The 12,811-nt window shown below is 41.5% G+C and overlaps 1 protein-coding gene across 2 annotated transcripts; it reads left to right on the top strand.

Annotated features, from left to right (window-relative positions):
* The first annotated feature begins 2,588 nt into the window (after positions 1 to 2,588).
* Positions 2,589 to 12,103, top strand: BCL7B (BAF chromatin remodeling complex subunit BCL7B). 2 transcript variants are annotated; one of them, XM_070735041.1, is made up of 6 exons: positions 2,589 to 2,779; positions 5,530 to 5,605; positions 6,497 to 6,596; positions 7,604 to 7,774; positions 7,975 to 8,054; positions 11,112 to 12,103. In XM_070735041.1, exons 1-6 carry the CDS (start codon positions 2,688 to 2,690, stop codon positions 11,202 to 11,204), a joined length of 612 nt encoding a protein of 203 aa, XP_070591142.1. In that variant the 5' UTR covers positions 2,589 to 2,687; the 3' UTR covers positions 11,205 to 12,103. The 2 variants fall into 2 exon arrangements, with proteins under 2 accessions (XP_070591142.1, XP_070591141.1); XM_070735040.1 differs by lacking the exon at positions 2,589 to 2,779 and adding an exon at positions 4,294 to 4,331.
* Positions 12,104 to 12,811: the final 708 nt, after the last annotated feature.

Below are 12,811 nucleotides of genomic sequence, written 5' to 3'. Positions count from 1 at the left end.
GCTGTTGTTTCTTGGGATTTTCTAATGACTATTTAGAACAAGGAAGACAACACAGTTTGTCCTGTTGTTCTAATTGTCAATTGGTGCTTATGGCTGAGTCATATGGCTTTCATCGCCCTTGCGTCTTGGACATTCTGAGAAGTCTTAGTGTTATTATTTCAAAGGGCAAAAGAAGTTGAAAAGGTGTCTTCACCAAAGAATTTGAAAATACAAGAGTGAATTCTGACATTTTGGAAGTCGGAAAATCTCTAATTCTTCGTACTAGGTAGGTGCAAAATATTGCAGCTCAGAGTATCCTAAATTTGAAACAAGCTTTGAGTTCAAAACAGATGTTTTAAGCTCAAATAGACTTTTATAACGAAACACCTTGAATCCAGATGTTTGCATACCACTACCTTATCTATGCCATCATTCCTTTTAATTAGAATTTTGTTTGCATTTTGTCATGCCAGCCACATGACCACGGAGATTTCTTTGGACAGCACTAGCTCTTCTGCTTTGTAATGGAGATGAATACTGCCCCTTAGAGTCGGAAATGACTAGCACATAAATGCAAACTTTTACCTTTAACAGGAATAAACCCCTAGCTAAATGTTATCTGCATTAACTGCTTGTTGGCTCTTCACTCAGTTCAGTTTTGAGAGTTGTGAATTCTCTGACGTACTTTCCTGAAAAGGATGAGTTTGGTTATTGGTATATTTATAACTTCTTTAGATTACAAACAAGAACAAACATGAAATACAGGGAGTCCTCAACCTATGATGAGTCACTTAACAACTGTTCAAAATTATGATGGGCCCAGGAGTGATTCCCCTTGCATAAAGCACTTCTGGATGCTGCAAAATGTGCTTCCCTTCAGTGTCATACGACTGCCTTCCAGGTACTTGGCAACTGCTCTCCTTTACAACTAATTACAGCATTCTATGAAATGGGGACCATGATTTTATGACTTAGTTTTGCTAGTTTGGGCAAAAACTCCATTTTGGTTTAATTTTAAGGTTATATATGAACCAAAACACTATAGTTTATTTCATGAACCTTATTTTTAATATTTAAAACTTACTATTAAGCAAATACTTAAGTAAACCTATGTCTCCAAATTATGTTTCCCCCCCTTATGTAGCAGTCTCTGAAAAGTTCTATATGTGAATTATAATTGCTTATTTGTACCCGGACTATCATTAAGTGTTGTCCTTATGATTTCTGACAAACTTATATTTTATGTACACTGAGAGCAAATGCACCAAAACAAATTCCTTGTGTGTCCAATCACACTTGGCCAATAAAGAATTCTATTCTATTCTATATTTTATTCAACGTGAGAACCCAACTGTCCCTTTAGCATATGATGTCATAATACAATACAAACAGCAATAGAAATCTGAAAGGCAGTTTTATCTTTGAAAATCTAAACTTATCTTAACACTTGGATGGGATAGTTTGGGAAAATTAAAAAAGAGTCTTTGGAGAGGGGCGGCATACAAATCTAATAAATTATTATTATTATTAATTATTATTATTACCAAGTCCACAAGATATCACAGCGAAGGCTCAAAGGAAACTCATCTGCCGTAAATGAAAGCCTTCCTCCATTTGTACCTACCATTTGACGTCAGGTCTTAAGAATCCTTAGGTAGACCACACCTAGAGTACTGAGTCTGTCAAGAAGGGTGGCATAGAAATCCGACCAAATAAATAAATCCAGTTTTGGTTACCATCCTACAAAAAAAGACATTGAAACTCTAGAGAAAGTGCAGAAGAGAGCAACCAGGATGTTAAGGGGACTGGAAACTAAAACATACGAAGAGAGGTTACAGGAACTGGGCATGGCCAGTCTGGCGAAGAGAAGGACCAGGGGAGACATGATAGCAGTGTTTCAATATTTGAGGGGCTGCCACGGGGTGTGTGTGTGTGGGTTTCAGGCGGTTTTCCAAAGCACCAGATGGCCAGACAAGGAATAAAAGATGGAAGCTGGTCAAGGAGGGATTCAACCTGGAAATGAGGAACTTTCTGGTGGCGAGAGCCAGCTTCCCTACAGAGGTTATGAGAGCTCCAACACTTGAGACTTTCAAAGGGAAGTTGGACTGCCATTTGTCCGAAATGGTGTAGGGACTCTCACTTGAGGGAGGTGCAGGGGGGTTAGACAAGATGACCTCCAATATCCCTTCCAACTCTAATAATCTAACTCGGAGGTAGGCAAAGTTGGCTGTTTAATGAGATGTGGACCTCAATCCCCAGAATTCCTCAGCTAGCATGATTGACTCAGGAATTCTGGGAGTTGAAGTCTACAAGTCATAGAAGAGCCAACTTTGCTTACCCCGATTTAACCAATTCCAATAGACACTCTATTACAGCTTTTTCTGTTACTTTTCCTTACATAAATGACATGCAATCGCTTTATGAAACATTATAACTATATTTCCCCCTAATTTTATCTAAAACAAATCAACAGCATAGCAAAACTAGTTCTTCAGAAGCCCTAAAAAACTCCTGTCCCAGAACGCGCTTCGCACCTCCCCTACGCACGGGGCACATGAAACCGCCTCGCGCATGCGCCTAAGGAGCCCGTACTCTTTCTCAGGCGGGGCGCTGACGCGTTACGCACGGAGGTAGAAGGGCGGCACGCGCATGCGCATGAGGGCACAGCGGCGGCTGCGGGAGCTGGGGCTGCTGGGGCCACAGGCGCCATGTCGGGCCGCTCAGTGCGGGCAGAGACCCGCAGCCGCGCCAAGGATGACATCAAAAAAGTCATGGCGGCCATCGAGCGCGTTCGCAAATGGTGAGGGACAGGAGGGAGGGGTCGTGGGGGGGGAGGGGTCTGATAAGGGGTCAGCCAATCCCCGCCGAATGCGGCCTTGGTGACAGCTAAACAGCCAACTGGTGGCAGGCGTTTATTTTGGTGGGTGGGGCTTTTGCGAAACGGCCAATCATCTTGTAACAACTGAAGTGGCCGGGTGCGGGAAGCTGTGCGATTTGTAGTGGAGGCAAGGGGACCTGTCACATAGTTTAGATTGACGTGACGCTACACCAGTCGAATCCCAGGGGAGCTTAAAAAAAGTAGGGAGCCGGGTTGCTATAGGGATATGGCGGGCCTACCTGCTAGCTGCCTGCCTCATCTAGCTGCTTGGAGATGGATGCGAGCAGGAGGGGAGGTTTTGCTTTGCTTGCGTGTGCCGCACAAGTTTCCTATGCATAAACAGGAAGGGGGCAAAGATTTCAGCCCATTTTTTTTTAAAAAAAAACTGTAATTGTGCGACGTTAGCAATCTGCACAACAACCTTGCAAGGTAGGCCAGTAATGGCACCTCCATATTTCAGAGGTAAGCATTGAGATTATAGGGGCTCATTAGCCAGATACACAGCCTCCATCTTTTAGAGTCAGTCACTCCACCACAGAACATGACATTTGATAATGTCCCTTATGGAATGCCTTCCTGTCTATTTTTGCAGGATGGGAATGTCTGACTAATTTGTATTGGGATATGTGTCATGATCCATAACTACACAGAAGTCTTACAGCCAGTGGATGATTATTTTGGCCAACACATTATTTTCCTTTGTTGGAGCTCAGTTCTGATAGAAAGAAGCAACTCAGTGTGGCTGGTATGTTTTGGGGGCCAATATTTATTTATTTGTTTCATTTTATTAATTTAAATGCTGCCCCTCTCCAAGAATATGGGGTGGCTTACAACCTATAAAAACAACAATTACAATAGGTAAATTAGGAATATATGGGAGCCATGTTCTTCCTGGATTGCAGAAGTGATTGTTCAGGGTCTGGTTTATATTTCTTCTATAGTTGTGTAGTATTTGGTCTGATATAGAAAGTTGTGTCTGAATCTCAGGATCTAAAGATGGGGGTGGGGTTAAAAACAAGAGGGCGAATATAAAACACCCAACTATATATATATTAATTTTCAAATTCAGCAAAAATGTGACATATATATGTCACATACACACACATATATATTCCCATGACTCAGATTATATAAGGAAGCACTTGAACATTTTGTCTGATTCACTTCATTGGCAACTAATTGCAGATACATTTTTTAAAAAATTGGGTCATATGATACATGATTATACAATTGTACAGGAGTGGGATATAGAAATTAATATATAACTTGGTTACTGTTTGAAAATAATGAATGGCTATATTTTGTGGGGGAGAGAATAGATTCAGATTCCTGTGGTCTGGCATCAGCTGTTTTGGCTATAAGAAGAAGTGGCTGGGATGGAGCAGTTTATTGGTCAGTTTAAATGAATATTATGCTTTCCAAAGAGAGTTCCCAAGATAAAAGAATGGAGCATGCTACAAACAAGTGAAAATTGGTAAAATAGCCCCAAAGTAGTAAAAATAGTTTCTCTTCAAGTTAGTAGCAAAAGAAAAAGGAGCCAAGCCAGTCAGAACCAGCCTTTTTTATAAAAAATACTTCCATTTCTTCACACAACATGCTAAACCATAAAACATCGTTTAAAACTAGTAAAGATGATAAAGGGTCAGGACTAAATAAATTTCATTATGTGAATGTCATCAGAGTAAGGTATAACATGGTTGAATATGGGCTGAATTATTTTTTATGTTATATGAATGCAATCTGTAGCTGCTGTTAAAAACTTTAGACATTATTGATGCATAAATTAAGTTCAACTTAACTTATGCATAACTTATGCAGCATGTTGAACTTAAAGATATTGAAAGATATTGAACAATGGTAGAGAAGCAATAGTAACAGGATTGGCAAGTATCAAAGGTTAGTACTGTAGAAGTTCAGTTTCTTATCAAATGGTGGTGGTATTTATAGCTGTAAACAACACGAGATTCTGAGAAAATAACTTATTCAGCTTATCTGTGTATTTGAGAACTCTTGTGGTTTTTCACAATAGCTAAGGTAAATTTGATAGCTGTAGGAAACATGCAAAAAGATTAATCTTGTGCTTGTTCGTTGTAAATCTTTTAGTATAGACCAGCAGATTATATTAAATAGATTGAAGATACTATTTTTTTCAGCTATTTTTTCTCTCTACTGTATTTTTAATGATGTTTTACAGCTTTGGCCTGTGCAATCTCTGAAAGCCTTGGGTGCATCTCTAACAGGCCTTCCAAAAGCTGCCACCGCATTTTAATTATTAATCAGTATTAGTCTGAGCAATCAATATTAGTCTGAGAAGTTGCTTTATTATCCATATGTAGCTTAACATTGTTTCATTTTTGAGATGACCCTGCCTATTTTTAATGATATGGCCTCTTGAACCACACTCAAAGACTAGAGTATAAAGTTTGGATTCCAAAATGTTATTTACTCCTGAGCTAAGCAACACAAAGTGCTGCAAGTCATCTCACCCCCACTAACAGATGAGAAGACATACTATGTTATACAATTTCATCTTAAGTAAAAAGTAAAGAAAAAAAGCAGAAACCCAATAAAACTGAAATAACTCCACTGTTCACTTAAGCCAATCCTGTAAATTATAACTGGGAAAGAAATTTGCTTGACTTTTATCTAATCACATTCATGCTTTGATGCAGGGAGAAGAAATGGGTAACAGTGGGAGACACATCACTGAGGATATTCAAGTGGGTGCCTGTGGCTGATAGCAAAGAGGTAAGGGATGAAAGCGTCAAGGAACAGGGCCTGCTGGTGGGGGCGCTTGGACTATTCTCCAACATGAGGCAAGAACTGGAGCACCTGACAGAATGAGCAATATGCTACTTTTACTTCCCCTTCCTACAAACAAAAACACAATCACACTTGGCCAATATAGAATTCTGTTCTATCCTTGCGGTAGTGTGACACAAGTCAGTTCATTTTCAATAGACTTCCTGCTTCTCTGAAGGAAATTAAAAATGAAACAGAAATAAATCCCATCTGCTTTGGTACTATCCTTTCCCAGCTACCTCTACCTGAGCCACCAGAGTGGGATGGGAGGGTATGCTATGGGTCCCTCTTTTTAAGGAGGTTCATCTACTGGGACCATGAAAAAGGGCCTCCTCTGTTGTGGCTTCCTCCCTATAGAACATCATCCCTATGGAGATATATTGGCCCCCAAATTGATCCTGTTTTGAAAGGCCTTGAAGACGGGCTTTTGCCAATGGGCCTGGAGACCCCAGGGTGATATAGTGGTTTGTTTGATTGTTATCGTTAGGAAGGCAGAGGTTTATTGGGTTTCGTATTTGAGATATTTATGTCTCTACGTCACTGGTGGGATCACCCAGAGTGAGTTGAGCAGCCATACACAGTACATTTTCTAAATAAATGACAACTTGGATGTGTGATGAAGAAGAGAGAGCCTTATTTAAAGCCTTCTTAATAGATAGCAAAACTAGTTCTCATGTTTAATTCTTCAAAGACATATCACATTCTAGAAAGGAGGCCTTGCTTTCCTCTGAAGCCCAATCTGCTTCAACTGCTAATTGTAGAGGATGCATATATGTGGTAGAGATATTTATTTTGCACACTAGCTACAAACCTTACTGCCTTCTTTCTCATTTCAAGAAAGAGAAGTCCAAATCCAGTGGTACTGCTGCTGTCCCAGAACCAAATGGCTATCCAGCTGAAACTGCCGCCAACTCTTCCCTTCTCCTGGAATTCCAAGGTGATTAGACTTCAGGTCTTTCTTGCATATGGATAAAGCAGAAAAGACATGGCTCTGCAAGCATTGGCAAAGAGGTCCTGTAAGAGCCTGAGGCATCATTACCACGTAACAGGATTAAGAAAGCAACGGCCCTGTGTCAAATCATTGCAAATCATTGCTAGCCAAATTGCTAATACTGTGCTAGATGGACCCATCTTTCAACCCGTGTTAGGATTATTTATTTATTTAATTAATTCAACTTCTATGCTGCCCAATCCCGAAGGACTCAGGGCGGCTTACAACAATGTAAAATTACAAATATAATAAAAATACCGTAAGTCAAATATACAGTCTAAAACTATAAAACCCTAATTAAAACCCATAGTTAAACTATCCAATCTTCATACATGCATACTGCATACATAATACAATATTCCTATACTTCAGGAAAAACCAAATGCACAGGTATATAGGTGGTAACCTGGTTGAACAGTAATAACCACATAAATATAAGCCAACAGTGTTTTGCAACTGCCAAAAAATCAATGCAGTCCTAGGCTGCATCAACAAAGGGATGGTAATCAATATCACAAGAAATTATAGTGCTCCTCTATACTGTATTATGATACCACATTTGGAATACCCTGTCCAATTCTCCATAGTTTTAAAATTTAGTCGGGTTTTGTTTGTCATCAATAAATGTATAGGAAAAACTGAATTTCTATCTCCAGCTATTGGAAATACTGTTCACTTTGTTTCTGGTATTTCAGCAAACTTCAGAGGATCCCTTCAGTCCATAAGTCTTAGAAACTTGATTTTGATTTTAACACAAAACCTCAAGATACTCATGAAATGGGATTTTGTGTTCAATATTACACTGACTAGGGAAGGGGATTATAATTTTTACTTATCCAGCTATTTGAAAATTTCAATTTTGTTCCAGTTATTATCTTGCAGATGCAACACCAGCAATGCTACTTCTGGTTCCATTTCACTGAAAAGTCTTTTTTTCTGTTTGGTTTCCCCAGATGAGAATAGCAACCAGAGCTCCCTTTCAGACACCTATCAACTAAAGGCAGACAGCAGTGCTGCTTCCAGTCCCAGTCCACAGCAAAGTGAATCCATGAGCCCTAGTCACACTTCTGACTTCCGCACAGACGATTCACAGCCACCCACGCTTGGACAGGAGCCCTTGGAAGGTGAGTCGTTTGGCTAAGGAGTTGTGACCCCACAAAAAGCCATTGACAGTCCTGACATATTTTGTAGAATTCCTGGTATGAGGCTTCAGTAAGTAATGGCATACTATCCTTGCTATTTTCGACTGCAGAGTATTGAATAGCCAGTTCAATGAAAACCTTGAAGTGTCATTGACCCTCTTTTTTTTTGGGTTAATTTTCAGAACCTGCTCTCCCTCCGTCAGAAGTAGCTGATGAGCCTCCAACCCTCACAAAAGAAGAGCCAGTAAAACTCAAGGCTCAGGTAAGGCCTATGAAATAGGCAACAGCTTTCCATGGTAGATTCGGACCCACACACTTTAGCAGAAGGCAGTATTAATATTCAGACATTTCTGTCTGGATATTCAGCTACAGAATTCCTAGCCAGGCCATGAATTTAATTGGAAAATTAATTACTTCCAGTTATTTTCCATGTGTTACAATCTAAAATAAAATCTCTGTCACGTCCAGCTTGATTTCTAGCATCTTGATAGATACAGCCATGTACTGAATCTCCCTTAGCAATCTGTCACTGCCTTTTTCTAAGATGTTTTCACCGGTTGTCAGGACAGCCTAGTTCTCCAGGTATTCCCTGGAGTTCTTCATCCAAGTACTAAGCAGGTCCAGCCCTATATATCCAGTGCTGTATGTTTTTTAATTATTGGGGTTTTATATATTTTTATTATTAGATTTGTCCCATTGTTACACTGTTTTTATTACTGTTGTGAGCCACCCCGAGTCTTCGGAGAGGGACGGCATACAAATCTAATTAATAATAATAATAATAGTAGTAGTAGTAGTAGTAGTAGTAGTAGTAGTAGTAGTAGTAGTAGTATAGCTCTCCAGGCCAAACGCAATCCTTCAGATGTTCCACTTTGAGCTGTAGTGGCTGATACACCCTTCTTTAGCCTGTGTGCTTTTGACAAGCAAGGAATGGGGAGAAAGAAAAGTCCCTTAAAAATGACTTTGCAGATCTCGCAGGCAATTATTATTCTACTGAAACCACTATGGTAGGGGTCCCCAACCCCCAGGCTATGGCCCACTACCAGGCTGAGGCCCATTCAGTGCCATGGCAGCAAGCAAGCCCATGTGTGCACACAGCTTCACTTGTACACACAACAGGCAGGAGAGCATGGAACCATCCCTTCTCCCGCCACTCTGCCAGTCCACAAAACTGGAAAGGTGGGAGACCGCTGCACTTTGGTTTCCTCTGATGCAGCAACAACAAGTTTTTTTAAAAACCACTGGCAACTCATGTTATCTTAGTATCTTTTAAGGCTGAAGCTTTCATAATATACAGGATAGGACTTTTTAAAAAAAATCTTTTATTGAACTGAGCATTCCTTTGATCAAGAATCTGGAAGATTTGAAGGCCTGCTTTATTGTGTCTGTAATAGCTCCACAATAGCTCCTGTTTGGGAGGTCCAAAAGGCAAGGAAACATAAGATTTTCAGAAGAGCAAATATTCCTACATTATGACAGGTACCTTGCACTGAAGGACTAGATAGCAGTCACATCTTGGCCACATATTACACTTTGTATTCTTTGGTTACTACAAACATGTAGCTTAAAGAAACAGCATTTAGCAAAGAGACTGACAGATCCTGTGGTATGAAAACAATAATGGAAACATAGAAACATAGAAGATTGACGGCAGAAAAAGACCTCATGGTCCATAATAGTAATAATAATAATAATACACATATTCTTGATAGTACTATTCGAATATCAATTGAAAATACTTATTTGCTTCCAATCTCAAGAGGGATACAAACCCTTACACAGCTCCATAACCCTAACTCTATGAAACCACACATTATTCCTGGGTTGGTGATTCTCCTCTTAGCGACAGTCAGATTATAAAATAAATAATGGCCATTTGAATATGGAACCTTCCAGGGGTTTGTGTTTCTCCATGTTTCTTCCCTGCATAGCTAGGGCGCTTGTCACTCAACAAACCCTAAATGCTGAAGTTGAAGCAAGACCAACGTTGATTCCATATGTCTCAATCTTTTCAGTGAGGGATGAGGAAATGATTCTTGGAGTATCTGCAGCACTACAGCCAGCCAGTCATAGGGCAAAGATGGTCCCAAACCCAAAATATGCGTTAGTAATCTCAAATATACAAAAAACAATTCATTGTTTTACACCTCAGAGGACTTGTGTCTTTTTACTATCCTGAAAAAAAAGACTTGGTTAGATTATAGCGGTTTTAGTAACTGCTTTATACAGTAGGTGGCAGCATCAAGCCAACTTTGGCTGATCTCAGGAAAATTTAAGTGGATAGTTGAGGATCAGGAAATCCCTGGATATGTCAGCACCCACAATGGTAATGCGCGCCCTACCTGTGCATGGCACACACGACCCACTCCATGCTCCCCACACACATGGGCTACAGACTGCGCATGCGCTCCAAAATCCTGTGCACTCCACATTGCGCATATGCAGGTACAAGCACATGCGCCACTCGCGCATGCCCTCCGCCCCATTTTTGCACTGGAAAGCCTCCTGCACCAAACTTTGCCAATGCAAATGGTCTGCTCCTCCTCCTGCATGGCAGCGGGCAGCGTCCAGCATGGCCATTCACACCGGCAAAGGTTAGTGCAACCTTCTTCCACCACAAGGGAGCATGACTACTTTCTAGTCGGCACATCTCCTACTGCTTATGGCGCTCTCCTTCGGTCCTCCTGGGGGAAAACTCACCTCCCTGCAAAGGCTTCTCTTTCCAGCTGCAAGGGGAGAGGGGAAACGTTGGAATCAGAAGAGCAGAGCTGCCAGCCATGCTAGGGCTTCCCTGTGTCCCCACACGAGAGGGCTTTTGCTGTGGCCCCAAGCTTCTAGCAGGCAGGGAGGGAAGCTCCAGCCTGCTGTTCCTGTGGCCCCCACTTCTTCGTGTCTGGCGCCGTGGTGGCGGTTCTTGCACTGCTGTTTCCACGGCGGCTGCAGGAATATTTATTTATTTATTAGATTTGTATGCTGCCCCTCTCCAAAGACTCGGAGCAGCTGGAGCTTCTCTTCCTCCCCACCAGAAGCTTGGGGCTGCAGCAGAAGCCCTGTTGTGGACCCTGACATCACTTTGAGAAGGGGGCATAGAAATCAAATAAATGAATGAATGAATGAATGTATCTGTATGTGCGTAGGCTGCCAACCATTCAAATTTTGATCATACGACTGGGGGCATTGCTGAAATTTCAAGGACCATTTCACCAGCATTCATTCAGCACCACTATAACTTGGAACAGTCACTGAACAAATGGTGATAACTAAGGACTACCTGTACTGACAACACAGCTAACCATATATTTTTCTTTCTTTCTTTCAGGTGAATGGAGGGGAGGAAGATTCTGGTGCACCTCCACTTAAGAGATTTTGTGCAGATCAGAACTCCATATGTCATGCAACTTCTGAGAGCTAGTCAGGCTGCTTCATCCTGTGATGCAGCTGTTTTCAAAACTCCACCTGCCCCTCCTCCCTCTCAAGATACCAATCTGTTTGAAAGTTGGTATTCTCCTCCACTTCCGTGTTTCTCTCCTGTGCAGTGTCCTCCAAGAATCCACCTGCTCTTTCCATAACCTCTCCAGATGAAACTTTGCCCATCCCGTGTTACGTTTTGTCCCTTTTGTGCAATCTCCCCTCAGCCACACCCTCTTGACTTGCACGCTTAAGGAATGAGATGGTTTCAGCCACTCTTGTATACTTTTTATTTATCCTCTTTGTGGGCTTTGGGGACTGCAGCTAAGAAGGTTCCTGTAAGAAAGAGGAGTTCTCTGCACTTAACAGGTAGCTGACAAATCCTTGCCTGACCTTTCTCCTCCAGGCAGTGAAGGATTCTCTCTGGAAGTGAGTCAGGACCTGGTGGAAGTCTGCCTGGGATGTTGTGCAATAGTTGTGGGGTTAAGCCATTAGTGCTGGAGGGAGCAAAAACTTTCCCCTCCAGGGAAGGATAACGGTGCTGCAGCTAAGAAGGTGTTCTAGGAAGTGAAGGCTGGGCTGCATCTAGGTGGCTGGGCTGCTCTCTCCTTTGCAGTCTGGCAAACGTAGACCTCGGAGTGAAGAATATCTTCCCAGGTACCCAAAGGGCATTGTCTCTGAGCAGCCCTTCTCAGGGGTGGAATAGCCACCTAGCACAGCTGGCACCAATCGCCCGGCCCTCTCTAGCCTCTGCAGACCTGTCCTCCCCATCACAATCTGCATGTGGAACTGACTTCATGATCAGGGCCCTGCTGCCATGAAAAGTGCTGGCCACGCAGGGAAGAAAAGAGATATTTTAGCACTGAAGAGAATATTTTTAAAATTAAACTATTTGAAATAGTATATGTGTGAGAAGGTGTATTTGGGGGCAGGGGGAAGATACAACAAGAAACAGGATGGCTGGCATAGCAAGTCCTCTTCCCATTTGCATGGGAATCATGAGAGAAGCTTGTCGACAGCATCCTTTTTGATGCATTTCCCATGATGTCGCCTTCGTCTAAGTCGCACCCCATTCAAAAAACAGGATTAAGTGGTACTTAATTGCACTAGCACAAAACTACTTTCCCCATCATTGTTCCTATACCATAAAAGTGATAAATGATTAGTTTTTCTCATCCATCACAGTACTTTGTATATTGGAAATATAGTGAATGGGGAAGAATATACTGTAGTAAGAACAGGATTGGGGTTGATTAGCAAGGGGAACAACACATTACAAGTAGGTCTAATTTTCTGCCATCTCCTAAATACTGTACATGTATTTCAACCTAGCATTGAAGAAAGATTAAAGAACTTTGTTGGGGGGGGGGCTGTTATGGAATACTTTCCTCAGGTAAGAGTGCCTTGGGTAAGAGAGTACAAAGTCAATCCATAACTTCAAGAATTGCCACAGCTACATTTAAAGCTAGAAGGATGTGAGGCAAATGTAATCTACAGACCTTAATCCAACTAAGTCAAGGAAATGTCCCATTTAAATTAACAATGTTTGAAAGTACTAAATACTACCAATTTGGATGTGGACAGAACTACAGTATTAAACGATCAGGGTCT

Source organism: Erythrolamprus reginae, chromosome 1, assembly GCF_031021105.1.
Source record: "Erythrolamprus reginae isolate rEryReg1 chromosome 1, rEryReg1.hap1, whole genome shotgun sequence".
NCBI classification, from domain to species: domain Eukaryota; kingdom Metazoa; phylum Chordata; class Lepidosauria; order Squamata; family Dipsadidae; genus Erythrolamprus; species Erythrolamprus reginae.
The sequence above is the reverse complement of the archived record's forward strand: the minus strand, read 5'-3'. Positions and strand labels throughout refer to the sequence as shown.